Below are 17,612 nucleotides of genomic sequence, written 5' to 3'. Positions count from 1 at the left end.
GAAGCAGCAACACCCACGGGCTTGGTTGAGCAGTCAGTGAATTGGATTTATTTGCCAATGGGATACACGTTTTCCCATTACCCATTCATCTTGAAAACTTTTGGATAACCCAGGATCCTGGCACCCCTTTCCTGCAGCACCCTTTTATCTCTCCCTGTTACACAGGAATTCATCAGGACTGACTCTTCCTTTCCCCTTCCTCTCACAGGGTGTTTTCACTCCATCTCCCACTGACCCCTTTCCATAGTTCCGCCATCAAAATGGGCACAAGTAATTTTCTCCCTATTTTTATATGCATAACCCTCCCTATTCTAGGTTTACACCTGCCTCACCACACAGGATGTAGAGTCGGGCACACCCTGCCCAGGATTTGGCCCATAAAGCCACCAAAGTATCACATATTTGCAGCTGACAGATCAGGTTAAAAATGGAAAAGCAGCAGAAAAAGGGTGAAGTTAAACACTTCAGGCTTCTCTTCCCACTTCAATCAAACACCCCTAAGAAGCTTTAAGCAGAGGTGAAACGTGGCAGATGAATTTCAGAAAGATTAGCTTTTCTTCACAGGAATTTGGTTGTCGAGAGCGAAATCAGACCTGTGATTGAAAGGTAACTTTGAACTCCCCTCAGCAGAAGCTACAGGCAGCCCATAATAATGTTCATTATTATTCCAACTCCCTGGGAAGTGGCATGGGACACTTTTAATTCTGAGGGCCACTTAAAGGCATTTCCATTTTTAAACTCTCCCCATGACTAAAGGGCTTTTGCTCATTCCCAGCCTGTTGGATCTGCATTCTCCACATCCTGCATGTGCCACACTTGGAAGACTTTATTCTTGTTCCCTGCTCCCTCTCATCGCAGAGACAGGAGAATCACACGTTATTGCTTTGGCATATTAAAAGCAAATACAGAGAGGGGTTAATTTATACCTTCCACAAGAGATTTGGGAATGTTATTATGGAACATCTTGAGTGCTGGTAATGTTTTTCTTTTTATTTGCTTTGTTTCTCTGAGCATAGTTATAGAAAGAATAAAAAATAACCTTGGGCATTGTAGGAAATGTGCTGCAATCCAAAAGTAATTCACAGTGCGGTTCTGCTGAGGGCTCTGTGAGCTGAACATCTCAGCACATTTTGGGGACAGAAAAAATCAGGCAGGCAACCTCCCAATAAAAAATGTCAATATTTGTGGAGCTGCAGTTATCAGGGTGCAGCCCACAGGGACACACGTGTTCCTCTCCAACCTGACAAGAGGGAAAGGCTCATTTCACCAAATTGAAAGGGAGTTTTGTTAACAAGTTACATCAGAATTTATCTTAATGTTCATAAACACACAAATCAACCCTGACCTTCCTCATGGTCCTGAATATTTTTCCCCCCCGTGGTAAATCATTATTTTTCCCCCTTCATCCCACATGGCTGCACAGAGCTACTACAGGGAAATATTATCCCATGGAAACTCAAGCCTTCAGCAGCACATTTAGAAACTAATTAGCTTGAAACCCAGAGGATCAGGGAAACATTTCAAGGATAGCACATCTCTTTTCCTTCTTTCATGACATTTTCCTGCTTTATGAAAGCTGCTGCTCCACTCCACACATTTTGATATTTCACCAGAATTCCTTCCCAGCAAGTTGGGTGATGGCAGAAATAGCAGCCAACGACTGCATGTCAACAAGGGGGTACTGGGGAAAGAGGGAAAGAATCTGATACCTACATGCACACAACATGCAATTATTTATTCAAGTGAGAGGAGCAAGTCTTCCAGGTGAAAACAAGCTGACTCAGAACTCTCTGATTATTGAAAATGAATCCTTAATAGAAGTAAATGGCCAAGAACTAAATTTCCTCACTGTGCTTGCCATTCAAATTAATTGGAAAGTGGCTGATTTGAGAATATTATATCCTCTAGTGAACTGAAAATGCTGCCTTTTTTTTCTCTGAAACCAAGAGTGGAGAATTAAATTAACTCTGAGGTTTGTTTGCTCAGAGTAGGCCACCAAGCTGGATTAATTAATCATCATTTATGAACACTCTATCACCCAGAGCAGTCAGAAAACTGCTAAGATAGCAACATGACAGTGGAACTGCTATAAAAACAAATGATAAATTTCCTGCATCTCCAGCCTATAGTAACTTACCAGGCATTTCTTTGCAGTTCAAAAGAAAATATCCTGGTGAAAACTCTGTCTTAGTTTTTATAGGAGTGCTCAGAATAAACAGAATGATTTACACTTGTTCTGTAACTTGGGGTCCATAGGGAATGCCAGGGAATGTTTGCTTCCTCCGCCTGGAGATTACAGAGTGTCATGTCAGGGATAAGAGACATCATTCCTCCCATCATTCCAAGCCCAGTTAGAATCAGATTTTCATTTACCACATGTCTAAAGAGAAATGGCAGACAAACTGTCATTTATAGGCACTTATCCAAAGTCATCATCCTTTGGGCTTCTTTTTGCCTGCATGTCCCTTGTCCTCCACAGCTCTGCTTCATGTTCAGCTTGACCTAAACCAACAGTATCCAAAACCCCTGCAATCTGCTTTATTTCCTTAATTTGAACTTGGGTTTGTCCTTAAGTCTGAACTGAGTAGATTTATTTCCTTTTTTAAGAGAGAGTTTATAGTCTGAGGAAGTCTTTTCAATGAGAAAACACAGATGGCAAGAAAACAAATTCCTGTACCATGAATTTCACTAGAAAATGGAAATAACAAGAGAATTGAATTGCTGTAGACTTCTGCAAAGTCTTCCTGGGGCCCACAGATGTGACTGGCAGCAGCTTTGGCCACAATTAGCTGTGCTGCTGATCACTTGCACAAGTGTGACAAATGAACAGCCATAAAACTTCCATTCAGATCTTCCACTCTCACCCAGCTACACACCAATTGCACAAATTCATCAGAAGCAGTAGTTACTTTTTTCACAGCCTCTCAAAGCATGTGCTGAGAGGGGAAAAAAACTAAAACCCCTCTTTTTTCTACTTCCAGGCTTTGAAAAAAACCAATATATATAACTAATGGATTAGAACCTCCCAACCAGTTTTCTTCATCTGGGACCCCACACATCATGAGGTGTCACAAATGTATATGATCGGGGGAGCGGTGGCTGTGTTGGAATGTGCTCATGATTTAGCCTTTACTTTAGAAGCAAAACTTGGAGAGATAACAGGAAAAAAAAATAAAATATCAAACCTAGCAACTGTATTCTCAGAAGGAAAGGAACAAGGCACAAGATTGTTCTGTCAATACTGAGGAATTCATTTAATCCTGCCAACTAAACAATGGAAAAGCAGAAAGCGTTCCTGGGTAAATGAGAACCAATTTTGCTCTTCCAATAGGGAATTTTAAAAGAGCATAGAGGCTCTGCAGCATTTGTACAGCTGTCCCAAGGCCACTTCCCACCACTGCTGGACAGCAGCTTCCAACTTCCATCCTGGGAGCACTCAAGGTGGAGAGCAGACACAGTAATGAATATGGGCACAGGAAATAAAATGCCATTCTGTGCTTCTGTTTCCCCTTCAATCAAAGACAAAAATATTTCTGTCCAAACACTGACTTTGTTGCTTTCTTTAGAGATATTATATTTGGAAAACATTTGATTATCCTGTCAAGAGTATTAAATTATAAACAGATGTGCAGAGTGGAAAGAGAGCAAAACTTAAAAAAAAAAAAAAAAAAAGTGCAATTTTCAGGCATATAAATGATTTTGCTTCAGCAGCAGAAGGGTCATGAATATGAATAGTGCTGAATTCTAGAGAAGCCATTTGTCATTATTAAAATTAGTGCTTTGTCAACACAAAATTCTCCCTCCCAGCCTCCCCCTAGCTGCAGAAGAATCCACACATTAATTCCTCCCTTCTGGCAAACCTTATTTAAAAAAGCTAAAGACACTAAACATCCATTTCCTCCCAGAACAGTGGAATTCCCACATGACACCCAACTCTGGCTCCTGGGCTTTCCAGCAATGGGCCAAGCAGCAGGAGGAAAGGACCTAAAGGGGAACATTGATCCTATTTAATTGTGGAGTGGCTGAGAAGATGAGGTGGAACACATTTATACCTAAGTTTCCTAATGGATTTTTTCATTGCAAGTGCTTGATCGATGGGTAGGGAGAGTTTCAGATAGCAACAGAAAGGAATCAGCCAATCTTTTATTCCCAACACAGAATTGCCATCCTTGAGATTGTGATGCACTCCAGCTGTGCCCTCCAGAGGCAGGTGGCTAATCTTTGTCCAAAACCAAGTGCTTTTAGGTAAAGCTGTGCTAAGTCTGGCAGTTACAGAAGAAAAAAAGCGCTTTATTCTGAATTAATAGGGCAGTGCATCCAGAGCAAGCACACAAACTCTGAGTAGAGAATACAGTTTCAAGCCACTGATTTCTATTCAAATAGTTTTTTTAAAAAGCCCTTTGTTTCTCTCTACTAACTACTGTAGGTTTCATTTTCTATAACACAAGCCTGCATATACAAACATTCCATATAGAGAAAACAAAATTCCATATAGAGAAAACACTGTATATCTAAATTCTAGATGTAAGTGATGTGAAATAGCCCTAGAGACAAAAAGCACACAGTGAGAGGGTGCGATGGTCCTGCCATTAGTTTGCAAACAATCTGCGATCATCCATGCTCTAAAGTGAGCAGTTAAAACCCATCACCTTTCATCCCCAGTGATTTGGAGGTAGACAGCAAAGAATTAAATCCCATTTTACTCCATGAATAATGCATCATATCTGGGCCTTTTTCACTTCCAAAAAGACCACTGGAGCAAAAGAAGTCAAAAGAGTGTCCAAGATCTTTTGACTCCATGAAGAGCGATTAACTGGATCTTTTAAATTGGTTTGCAGCAAAATGAAACTCCTAGAATAAGCTAATACTCTTCTCCTACAAGTACATTTTAACATTGAAAACAATCTCATCCATTTTCAAGTGTAAACAAAGCACAAGGAGCACACAGATTTACTTGCATACTTCATTTGGTGCAATAACATTAAATGTCATTTAGCACTCATCAAACAAATGCTCCAGAAACAAGGTGATATTCTCCAGCAACATTCCCTACAAATGGTTTCCTTGTCAGCACTTTAAAACAGTTTACAGGAAGAACTTTGCACATTTGCGGGAGTTGAACTAGCAAGGATCTGTTTGCATTGGCTGGGGTTTATTTTGTGAGAAGAGGATGATTTATTACCTTCCTTATGGTTTCTGGGGTAGTACTTAGGGACATGCAGCAAGTTCAGGGCAATTTTAAGAGTCACTCTGTTTATGTCAAACACTTGGGGTCATAAAAGGAAACAAGAACTGGAATCCACCAAATCAATCCACAGAAAAAAACAATTTGTACAGCTTCCAATCTCTGCTTAGCCCGGGCCCAGAGCAGAATAAAAGGGAAGAATAAATTACCTTTTATGGCATAAAGTGTGCAGAATGCCATCCCACTGCAGAGGAGCCATGAGGGACACTTTCTCCTAAGCTCCATCTGTCTCCCCCTTGGAGGAGCACTAAAAGCTCCTTGTTAATAATTTAACGAACTGATGGACACATTCCCAAGCATGGGGGGCTGGCGCTTAAAGAAGCACCACCTTGGCACAGCAAGAGGGTGAGAGTGGGAAGCTGGTGGCTTCTCATCCCCTGATGGACTAGGGACAAGCCTGGGACAGCAGAGCAGGAACCTGCAGGAGGGAAAGCTTTTCTGCAGGTGGATCACTGCTAAAAACCCTCCTGAGACACACACAGAGGTATTTCAGAGCCTGTCTCAAGCATATCTGACCCACAGCCCAAGCTCCAAAGGAGTGCTGCATAAACACTGTCCCTCAGGCCTGGGTTGGGCAAGGCATCGCTCAAAACACACCCAGAAACCCTCCAGCACATCAATTCCATTCATTTTGAATTTACAAACTCAAAATGCACTGACCTAAACATGACTCCTGTAGCAGCTTCCAAAAGAAGAAAGCACAGCCACTGTCCTGCACATGACTTTATAAACTTCTCCCGTTCCTAATCATCTCAGACGAGGCTCACCTGGACACAATTATCTCTGTGCAGAGCAAACCATTTACTGGGAACCAGGTGTCCCCACTGTCGCCAGGTGTCCCCACTGCTGACAGCTCATTTCTTCAGAATGAGGTTGCTTCAGTCCCCCAAATCTGCCTGCAGCTGTGATCCCATTTCACTGTCAGTCCATCCCAGCTCAGGCCACTGCACTCACTAAAACAGCCAAGTGACAACATTCAGTTTAGTGCCATCTTCATGAAAGTAAAAAATTACAATCTACAGGTAAAACAGCCACAAAACTGAGTTTAATCACCTCGTGGAAAGAAAACGCTCGGAAATACATTTCAAGTTATTCTTATAAACTCTCTTTATTCCTCTGAAATAAATCATGAGATCTACAAGGCAGTGGCCACGTAAAGGCTGATAACAAGAAGTTATATCAGCTTTAAGAAGAAAATGAAGACAGAGATACTTAGCTGAGATACCATCCTTCACAAAGCCTGGGAGTGTTTGTGTCAGAATTTATTCCCTTACTTACATCCAGGCTATTCTAGGCACACCAGCCAGCACCGGGGGGGACAGCAAATTGGATTTGTGGTGTGCCACGCCTGAAAGGCTCCTCTTGCCCCCAGATCAGCATTTTCATGACCCACCTGTCCAACTATGGCAACGACCGCCTGGGCCTCTACACCTTTGCCAACCTCGCCAGCTTTGTCAGGAGCTCCACGAACCTGAGGCTGCAGACGCTGCCCCCCGTGCAGCTGGCCCAGAAGTACTTCCAGCTCTTCCCCGAGCAGACTGACCCCCTGTGGCAGGTAAAGGCACCTCCTTTCCCTCCTCCTGCTGCAATCCCCTCGTTGGAACGAGCAACTTTTCTTCTAAAAAGCCTTTTTCGAGCGTGGGAATGTGAGTTCAACACTGTCATCTAATGGTTACCTGTACCTGCCTCTTCTACCTGGAATACTGTGAGCCACACTGAGCTTGTGGTTACACAGGGTTAAATCCAGGAGGGCACCAAGGAAACCTGTGCAGTTATTTAGGGCTTACACTTGCAAAAAGGTGCAGAAAATTTCCCCTATAATTTTTGGCCCTGCAACAAAGGAAGTATAAATCTACAATATTTTCACTGGGCTGCAGCAATTCTGTTCAGCTGATGATTTTCTCCATCATATTTAGTTAATTTTATTCACCAGCAAAGTGTATCCTCTGTTACCTCTGCAAAAGCAGCATCTGTACGGTAACTGCTTTGAAGAGCAGCCAGTCCCAACCTCTTCTGCAGGGCCTTTTGTTCACAGGTTTTTATTTTGCATTCACAGGTAGGAAAAAGATAAGGAGATGAATAATATCCCACATTTCTATTTTGTCCTTCCCTTTTGCATTCTCACGTAAATTAAAATTGGCACTAAGCCCCATGCATCCAGAACCACTCTGACAGCTCAAAAAGTAATGCCTCAAAGCCATCTAGAGGCTTCCATCTGAACCTCAAATGGAAATTTGATTAAATCAATGTTCCAATTTTTTTCCCCCTTCTTTTTCTTTTCTGCTAATGACTGAACCTTGTCCTCAGTCATTCAAAACCACTGTACACACACTGTGGGGTGTTGCTGCTCAGTGTAGGGCTCTGGCATTAGTGCAGAACACTCAGACCCTGCAGAGGTTTCAGATTCCCAGTGTGATGGGCACCACCACCTTTTGTCCTTCAGAACCCGTGTGACGATAAGAGACACAGGGATATTTGGTCCAGAGACAAAACTTGTGACCACCTGCCCAAATTCCTGGTGATAGGACCCCAGAAAACAGGTAAGGAGCACAAGGAGATCTTTTAAAAGTTTCTACAGAGTCAAAGGTCCTTTTTTAACTTTTTAATATTTCCTAATGGTACCTCTTTTCATTGTCATAGGTACAACAGCCCTTTATTTATTCCTTCTGATGCACCCTTCCATTATCAGCAATCTCCCCAGCCCAAAAACTTTTGAGGAAGTTCAATTCTTCAATGGCAACAACTACCACAAGGGAATTGACTGGTAAGGAGAATGACAAAATCGAGGTGTTCATTCTTAATGCATGGAAAATCACAGTGGAACAATTCCAGGAGCGGGTGTGACATCCCCTTAATTACTGGATGAATTTGTTATGCTGGAAATTATCAGATGGAAAGAGAATCTAATTGGTAATGATGGGGCATTTAATCAAGCCCCTAATTTTGTTTAGATATTACAGTAAGAATTTTCTGAGTTTTCACACAAACGAATGCAAGAGGCAGTTCTGTCATGAGTAACATCTCTGTCTTGTCATAGCTGTAGCTGCACTGACTTACACTCTGTTCCTTCCAAAGTGGCTTTTCATGAAGTGAGGTTCCATTTATCTCTTCACAAGGATCCATCCAATCAATTTTAAATGGAAAAGACCATTCAAAGCCAAAATTCAAATCATGTAATTCTGAAAGCGTCCAAAAGCAAAAATGTGTCAGTCCCAAAATGAAGTACTTCAACAATGTTAAAATTAAACAGTTTGACATTTAAATGTTGACATTAAATGTTGACATTTTGAAGCTTTTCCCAATTTTTTCTGCAGCTAAAACTGAACTCACTCCAAACTGGTGAAAGATATCCCTTTGACACTGAAGTTATTAGCAAAAATCCTATCCATCACAGGAAAAACCTAATTACCAGACTTCATGAGGGCTTTAGCTATTACCAGCACCACCTAAGAGCCAAGATGCATTCCCATTACTCCAGTCTGGGCTGAGCTGAAAAATTCAATTTTGCTTCTTGAGAATTATGTCTGAAAATTCACCTTGTCACCCACCATGAAATGGGAAGCATGGGGCCATGACCCTGTTGTGCTGCTGCTCATTCTGACAAGTCTCTTCCCCTCCAAGGTACATGGAATTCTTCCCCACTCCTTCCAACACCACCACCAACCTCCTGTTTGAGAAAAGTGCCAACTATTTCCACTCTGAGGAAGCTCCCAGGAGAGCTGCTTCCCTCATCCCCAAGGCCAAGATCATCACCATCCTCATTGACCCGTCGGACCGCGCCTACTCCTGGTACCAGGTATGGAATTCTGTGCCCCAGGAATGCACAGTGGGGCCACTGCCAGGGGATGGTGGTGGCATCAGTGGGAACCTGTGTCCTTGGGCAATAAAGGGAGTTGTGGCACAGCCTTGGCACCCCGTGGGAGCAGGAGGGTGCTGGATGCCACCTTGTGCAGCTGGCACCTGTGACACTGGTGTTGGGAATGATGGAAGTTCCCAGCACAGAGCTGCCACCAGCTGGGATCAAACAGTTCAGTCTCAATTACAGCTGACAGGGCACAGAGGGAGAGCAGGGCTCCATGCCCAGGGACATGCACAGGGAAGAGGAGCATGGCCCAGCCAGGGAATCAGAGCTCCTGATGCTGAGGTCTGGCCCCACTCCCCTTCCCCCAGCGTGTGCTCAGCAGCCTGCAACCTTGCTCAGATGCACCCAGCGTCTCCTGAAGTTTCCAAGGAGGTAAAAAGGGCTGTGACTGGAGACACTGGCTTTTTTCTCTGCTTGGAAACAAAAGCAAGCCTGTTGTTTTCCCCAGGAAACTCCAGGATGCTCTTCTTTGCCTTTTACTGAGCCCACACCCTTCCATAACAAAATCTGCGCTACTTATAAATTCTATTTTTAAGGAAATATATAGTCATGCTTGTGAAAATGGCATAGGCAAACACATAAAGGAAACACTAAATGCAGTGTTAAAATAGCCTGGGATTAATAATCCTGGGACAGCATGAAATACATCATTTCTGATCCCGCCAGCAAGTTCTGCAAGGAGCAAAGCACGGCCAGGGGCTGCAGCTTGTACCGGGTCACGTCTCACTGGCAGCTTTCCAGCTGCCGAGGCAAAGCAGTAAAACAGTGATTTTTAAGATTTTTAAGAATTCAGGCTTCATCTGCAGCATCCATACCGTTGCACGTATTTCCTTCCCTGCGTCCCCGCAGCACCAGCGCTCCCACGAGGACCCCGCCGCCCTGAGGTTCGATTTCTACGAGGTGATCGCGGGCGGGCCCCGGGCGCCGCCGGAGCTGCGGGCGCTGCAGCGGCGCTGCCTGGAGCCCGGCTGGTACGCGCTGCACATCCACAGGTGGCTCTCGCACTTCCCGCCCGCCCAGGTAAGGGAGCCCGCCCGGCTCGGCCGCCCTTGGCACGGCCCGAAGCTGTCCCGAGGCTCCTGCGCCCCGGGAAAGCCGCGGCGTCACACCTTGTGCCAGGGCTTTTAAGAAATATAAATTTCATCCTGCTCCCTAGTCAGTCCCCATCATAGAAAGCTTCACATGTCTTTGATCCTCAGATGGAATTGGCCTTTCTTAGAGCTGGAGCACAGATTCCTTCTTTTGCCCCCTCTTCCTTCAGATATTTTATTGCATTGTCTTTTATAACTTTGCCGTGAAAAATTTACCTAAATGCATAGATCTAAAGAATACCTCCATTCTTGAAGTAATAATAACCTAATAATAATAAAATACTAAAATAACCTAAAGCAAACATTTTAGTACTGCAAAGCACGTGCATGGGCACTCCTTATCCAAGGACACTGTCACATGGCAGTTCATGTCTGTGCCTCCTGTCAGGCAAAGCTGGAAAAGGCTCTGTCATCACCAAGGATCCCCAGAGTGTGCCCTGGGTGGGACAGAATGTGCTGAAAGGAGGCAGAGCTGAGCATTGCCTACTTTGTCAGGGACCTGGGGGGAAAAAAACCAAACCAAACAACAAAAAGAATTAGACGCTCTGTCTTCTTGCAATCCTGATTTTTCTTTTTATCCAGCCTCAGCTGTAATAAAGAGAGGAGAAGCAGGTCAATCCCGTTTCCACGAGAAGGGAGGAAATCTCAGTCATTTACTTCTTTCTTTCCTCTGTCCTTTGTACTCTCTGATAAATGGGGAGGAGTCCTGCCCAGAGCTGCTGAGCTGGCAGCAAGGGCAGCATTGCCCTGGGAGCAAACAGGCCACGTCTCCTCCTTGCCCACCTCATCCCAGCTTATTCCTCCAGAGGAGAGGGGGATGTCCTGGCAAACTCTGAGCATGCAGAGGGTGCTGAGCATCCCATGCCCTGTTCCCTGGGCTCCTCCTCTGCCCTCACCTGGAGGTGCTGCCTTCTCTCCTCAGGACTTCCAACAGACACATCGTAAACCTCAACAATATTTTACATCCTTTCCTTATCTCTTTTCTCAGAGTTGTCTGAGTGTCAGGTTTGGCTTGGGAGGTTTAACTCCTGCATTTGAACAAGGTGCACACTCAGAGTTACAAGGTGCCCACCTATGCAAATCCAACTCAACAAAGTAAAAAGCAAACCTAAAAAGGGGTTAATCCACATGAATGCTTTTAGCACTGTACAAAGTCATTTAAAGCTAATTTAAATCCAGGTTGTCACAGAAGTGAAATAATGCCATTTTTTGGTTACCCATAGTCCTGTTTCCAAATCAGTGCCATATTTTCCCCTGCAGTTGCTCATTATTGATGGACAGCAGCTGAGAAGTGACCCTGCTACTGTGATGGATGAAGTGCAGAAGTTTCTGGGAGTCTCTCCTCACTACAATTACTCTGAAGCCCTAACGTGAGTGTATTCCCTTTCTTATCTGCCCTGTGGGGTCCCAGGGCACATCCCCTCCCACCAGGATCCCTGCATTACTAATTACAAACACATCAGGACAACAATAACTTGGAGAAGCCTGAGGTTCTTTCCCATCAGTGTCCAGAAGCTGAAGCCTGCAGTGTCAGGTGTGGAAAGTTTGCCTTTACCATTCCAAAGGAGCCTGATGGCAGAGGCTGGGTGAGAAGCGCTCGTTCCCCAATCCCATTTTCCTGTCTGCATTTCCATGTACAGCTGAGACTCCTGCAGGGGAGGGAGTGGGCTGAATTCCCCTCTCCCCTCGTAGTCCAGCAGAAAATTGTAAGAAGCTTTTGCCCTGAGCCTCCCTGTGTGAGGAGCATCATCTCTTACAGCCCCAGCCCTGGGATATCTGTGGCCTGGGAAGCCTGGCACTGCTTTTCCAAGCCCCTGAGCCAGCACATGGAGTGGGAAGCAGCACAGCCTCTGCTTCACCTTCCCTGCAGGCTGGTCCTGAGGGAAACACAACCACAGACTTTGCAGCTGCCCCACACTGCTCCTCTCTGCTTGCAATTTCCATTTAATATTTCCTCTCCTGGCAGGGTTCAGCTTATTTATATCACAGGTTCAAAGTAAGACTTCAGTGCTTAAGGAAGTTGCTCTGCCAAAACCTTTTTCTAGAGAAAGAATTTTGGATTTCAGAATGCAATTTTTAAAGTCATTAGTTTCCAAAGAGGGTGGAGGGGAGGAGGAGTCTGATCACAGAGCTGAGCTGTTGATGCTTGAACAACTCACAACTGCACATCTGCAGTGCCTTCTGCTGGGTTTTTAAAATCCACACCCACAGACATACATCTTCCTTGCTGGAACTAAATTAAAGTCATGGAGTCGCACAGCAGGAAGAAATTTGGCCTCTCATACTGGTTTGGACAGGAAAAATGGATTGTAAACAGATCCATAAAATTATGCACTCCCTGTTTAGAGGCATCAAGAATGCAAATGTGCTGTGGTAGCCCTCACTTCTGCATGGATTTGGGATGGAAGGGGAAAATGCATTAAAGTGTGTAGCTGCTTTCTGGCAGGGCTTGTCAAAGGGGAAAAGATTGCCTAGGATTGTTCCTAGTCATTACTGCCTAACCACTGCACAGCACACATTCCTAAAGGTGTCAGGAAGCAGCCTAAGGAGCCAGGCCTGTGAACAGCACTGGGCAACAAGTCCATCACCCTGAGTAATTGTGTGAAAGTCCTGCAGGAGAGGGAAATCAAGCCAGGCAGAAGGGAGCCATGGGAGGGGAGCGGAGGGGCACAGAGGCAGGGCTGGAGGAAAAGACAGGATGAGAGGAGTGTGCTTAGAAAAGTGTTCTCCCTTGGAGGGCTGCTACATTCTGTCAGAGTGAGAGAGAGATCCTCATGGTGGCATTGCTTGGCTCTGCCCTCCCAGGCATTCCCTGCCTCTGGCATCAGGTACTGCCTTCCCAGAACCCTGCCTCTCCCCCAGGCTTCCTCTGCAGGGAAGAGAAGATAACCAGGCCTCCAAGGCTTGCTGCTGACAGCTCTAAAATGCTCCCCTGTAGCTTCAGCCTTAGGGCTATCACTATTTTTAAATAAATACCTCCACTGTGCCCAATTACATTCACAGAAGCCCTGAGAGTTCTGTGATTTCTGAACATAGAGAGTTGAATTCAGCCTGAACTGTCTCACCCTCTTTTCCCCTTCCCAGATTTGCACATCATAATGTTCAATAAGCTGCTTCTGAGGCAGAAGGATTGTTTGGGGCATAGTTTTGCAGTTTCCCTTTTACCCAGCACATGATGTTGCTGCTCCTCTTGGGAAATCAATGCAAGGCAGCTAAAGCACTTCACCATGCAGGGAGCAGATGGGAAAGGCCAAAGCAGAAATGAATCTATCATCAATATACCCATTTAATCAATGATTTATTTGTTTTTAATTGATACAGCTGCAGAGACAATTTAGGAAACAAAGGTCAGGCTGCATTAATAGGCTGGGCAAGAAAAAACCCATGGAGAAGGTTCACCCTTCTCCTGAAATTCACTCACTTCTGCATCCATATCGTAGGGACAGGGCAGGGGCAGAAAGGTGGTGTGTAATTAATTAACTCTGTGCTCCAGCCAATTATCTTTCATCCCTCTCAAACATCTGCTGAGCAGCAGGAATGAGCAGTGTTTGGATGTTTTATGGCTGCTTCCAGTCCCAGAGCAGTAAATTCCAAACCCGACGCCACGTGGTGCCGTTCGTTCCTCAGCGAACCCGTTTCCAAGCCCTCATCCAAACCCCTTCTATCTCTGCATTTCAGACTCCACAATCAAATGGCATGGCTCAGATAAGGCTGCTAAGACAGTGTTTATGCTACAATGCCACCCTAGGAAGGAAAATGGTATTGAGATGCAGTGATAGGGAGCAGCCAGCTTCTTCCTCAGGAAGGTTAAACCATCAGCACCCAAGCAGCGCCTCCTCAGGAGACCTGCACATCACCCTGTGTGCTGGACAAGGACAACAAAAATTACCCAGTGCAGGTAGTGGGAAAAACTTCCTGCCTTTAGACACTTCCAAGGCAGATTTGTGGGAAAAAATGAATCCCCAGAGTTTATACAGGTTGCCCCCTCTGTCCCCAGAATTCCAGTCATCCAGGGAGATGCGTGCAGCATTAATTTTGGGCTAACACTGATGTCTCAGTAACCAGGAAATGTTTCTGTAGCAAGGTCTTTTAAAAGATATGATCCTCCACAGGTTTGACCCTCAGAAAGGCTTCTGGTGCCAGTTATTGGAAGGAGGGAAAACAAAGTGCCTGGGGAAAAGCAAAGGTCGGAAATACCCACCAATGGACCAAGAGGTAAGGGCTGTTCGGAAATTTATGGGAGCAGTTTTAATACTGACCTTAAATAAACACACTGATTACTTTCCCCCCTTTGTTGTATTTTCAATGGATTGATGTTTTTAAAAATCAGAAACTCGAGCTTTGGAAGAGAGGGCATTGAGTTCCCCCTGTGAGAGCCAATTTGTGGGGGGTGTTATAGGTTAGTTGCGGTGGGGAATGAATCACTGACTAATAAGTCCAAATAACATGAAATTTATTAATTGATAGAGCAAGCGATAATAGGCAAAGTCAGCGCCCCGGGCACGCTGGACGACAGGAGAGTCTCCGCTCTAACACTGCCGCACTCTTCTGGTTTTCTGTGGAGTTCTTATACAGTCCTTCTTCCGGGCTGATGTGTAGTACTCTGCATATTCTTCTTTTGTGTTTAGGTGGTCATAGTCCACCTCCCGGGGTCTGAAGATGAAGGTTGGTAATTTTCCTTTGTCTGATTCCTGGAATTTTTAGGCTCAATCTGCTGAGTCCCTGGAATCTTAGGCTTACTGAGCGGATAAGCTGATACTGTGTTATCAATCATAGCAAACCCCCCACCCATATTAACAGTTTACTAAACAGATAAACAAATGTTTGTGAAACCTATTGTCTTTTGGTTTCACCTTCCTTATCTTTTAAAGTCTGGAAATTTACTTAAACAAACTAGAGATGTTGCAACAGTCTTACTGGAATTACTTTGTCAGCTTCGATGAACAAACTTAAAGTTTTAACCCATTACAGGGGGGGTCTCCTTTAACCTGATCTTGGTTTGTTTCTCCCCCCTCTCAGTCCCGAGCGTTTCTGTCGAGCTACTACCGCGAGCACAACGTGGAGCTGTCCAAGCTGCTGCACAGGCTGGGCCAGCCGCTGCCCTCGTGGCTGCGGCAGGAGCTGCAGAAGGTCAGGTAGCACCGGGGGCGCCCGGCCCGGCGCATCCCTGCCCGCCCGCACCCTCCCGCTCCTCCGGCTCACTCGGCATCGTCAGGACAGGACCTCACGGACCGCGCCCTTCCCAGCGAATCCAGACAAACCACAGGAGAATACATAAAACGCCCCAAACCCAAGCCCGACAAGCGTTGGAATGGCCGCGCTGCCGGCGGAGCGGCACCGAGCCCCTCGGGCGGCTCCCGGCCGCTCCTCCTGCACCCCGGCCGGGGCCGCGCCGAGCCTCGCTCCTCCCCTCAGGGGGCACCAGGAACTCTGCGTGGGACGGACGGACACCGCACGGACAAACTGCAGTCTGTCCGGACACGGGCAGAGGATGGGAACGTCTCTCGCTGGACTGGGAGGTTGGTCATGCGCTGGGCTTTTCCCGCTTTGTTTGCAAATCCTTTCATGTTCTCAGCAGGTCGTGCAGCGGGCACTGCCTGCGGCCTGCTATTGACAGCTGAGCTTCTGTCTGCTGAGCAGCGCTGTGCTTTTGAAACCTCAGACACTGCGTGAGTCATTTAGGGTCTCAGTCTGCAGACTGGTGCAGAAAAGTACCTTTAATTACCTTTTTCCGTGTTCTGGACACAAACAGTGTGCTGGAGCACAAACCCTTCCTGTAGACTTTTATGGAGTTGAAAGGACAAACACAGCCCCTGTATATCACACAAACATGTATGACATACATATCTTCACTCCTGAATATCTGCCTTGTGTATCTCTAGATCAGACACACACTCACTTTTAAATATCTGCTTTTTGTGCCCACAGGGAAATGAAAGGGTGGTTTACCAGAAATGTGACATGAACTGTGCTTGGTTCTCAGAGCTGTGGGGGCAAGGTCAGCAAGGCAGGGCAGAAACTCCTTACTTGTCCTGGATGGAGGTCATTCCTCAGACCTGGAAGTGGTAAACACATGTATTTGTATGTAACATAGGAACCCACAATCCCTTATCTTAGAGCACTGGCAACACCACAGATGACTGGAATAATGAGAGCTCTGGATAAGTAAGGCTTGGTCAGAGAAGAGTATCTAAATGGAGCATTTGATAGAATTATAGCTGTTAAAATGCATTAAAACTGGCTCAGCTTTAATTAGAAGAGGACTGCCTCACTCTTGATTAAAAGCTGAATAAACATGACACTGGTTTCAGGAGCTTTTCAAGGAAATGAGACAAACACTAGAGAATCCAGAAAATTATTTCTTGTTCTTAACTTTTTGTTTAGAAAGAAGTCCATCTCTCCAGCTCTCAGCTCTGTAATGGCACCATGTCCTGAAAATCCACCAGATATTTTTATACCTCACTCTTATTTTTTAGGTTTGAATGGGCCTCACATTTCCGAGAGATCTCATGTTCCATTGAGAACTGACATTTGAATTGACTTCTTTATGTGTCACAAAGATGAAATAACATTATTTCCACGTTCACTCCCTCCACTTGTAACAGGACCCACCAGCACAGAATTTCTCTGCACCACCGTGTGACAGAGAAGCCTTTGTGAACTGCCTGGAAATGATCTCCTTTGCTTTTTTATGCCTTTTTATGTCACTGACCACATCGTTGTTGGGATTCTTACAGACCAGCAAAACAAAGGCAGCAAAAATGCAACAATTATTGAAGGCAAGAGGGCTGTGGCTGGGAAAGACCGTGCTGGTCCTTCTTTCTGTCTGTAAGCCACGGGATTCCTGTGCTGCAGGCTTTAATTCAGAGTTTCACAGTGCTGCAGGGGGGCTGCAGCTGCAGTTTGCTCCCATTGCCCTGGAAATGAGAATTCCAGGATGTGAGCCTGTGGGGCAGGGAGGGGAGTCAGGGCCCGTGGCAGCAGAGCTGATGATGAAAGCAGAGCTTTGGGAAAGCTGAGCTCCTATAACTGAGGTTGTCTTTGAGCAAGAAGCAATCAGAACGGAATCCAAACCCCTCTAAATTATGCATTGACCTCTCAAGGTCTAAAATAAAGTTGCAGGATTAACTGCTCCGAGATGTTGTCTAATAAACCAAATTTCCTCTCTGACAGGGGAGCAGGCTGCCGAGAGTCCCCCAAACAAATTAAAATGGTGGAATTAGAAATTCCTGGGGGAGGAAGAGGTTGTGTAATGAAAGCGCTGATGGGTCCGGGCTCTCTGATGTGATAATGAGGCAGTGGGGATGTGCCCTGAATACAGAACCAGGAGCTGAGTGTTTGCTCCTCTTCCTTCTCCCCCTCCCCACATGAGGCAGGGAGATGGGGGATCTTTCATCCCCTGAACTACCAGGGG

General features: G+C 45.5%; 1 protein-coding gene across 1 annotated transcript in view; it reads left to right on the top strand.

The window, feature by feature from the left end:
* LOC131556857 (bifunctional heparan sulfate N-deacetylase/N-sulfotransferase 4) overlaps window positions 1-15,337 on the top strand; it is a 48,515-nt gene extending 33,178 nt beyond the window's left edge. The window contains exons 6-13 of the mRNA XM_058803759.1: window positions 6,618-6,800; window positions 7,689-7,785; window positions 7,886-8,009; window positions 8,867-9,041; window positions 9,957-10,127; window positions 11,459-11,568; window positions 14,311-14,413; window positions 15,218-15,337. Coding sequence (XP_058659742.1) covers window positions 6,618-6,800; window positions 7,689-7,785; window positions 7,886-8,009; window positions 8,867-9,041; window positions 9,957-10,127; window positions 11,459-11,568; window positions 14,311-14,413; window positions 15,218-15,337 — 1,083 coding nt within the window. The remainder of the gene's footprint in view (window positions 1-6,617; window positions 6,801-7,688; window positions 7,786-7,885; window positions 8,010-8,866; window positions 9,042-9,956; window positions 10,128-11,458; window positions 11,569-14,310; window positions 14,414-15,217) is intronic.
* Window positions 15,338-17,612: the final 2,275 nt, after the last annotated feature.

This window comes from Ammospiza caudacuta, chromosome 4, assembly GCF_027887145.1.
Source record: "Ammospiza caudacuta isolate bAmmCau1 chromosome 4, bAmmCau1.pri, whole genome shotgun sequence".
Taxonomy (NCBI): domain Eukaryota; kingdom Metazoa; phylum Chordata; class Aves; order Passeriformes; family Passerellidae; genus Ammospiza; species Ammospiza caudacuta.
This window is presented reverse-complemented; position numbering and strand designations above follow the sequence as displayed.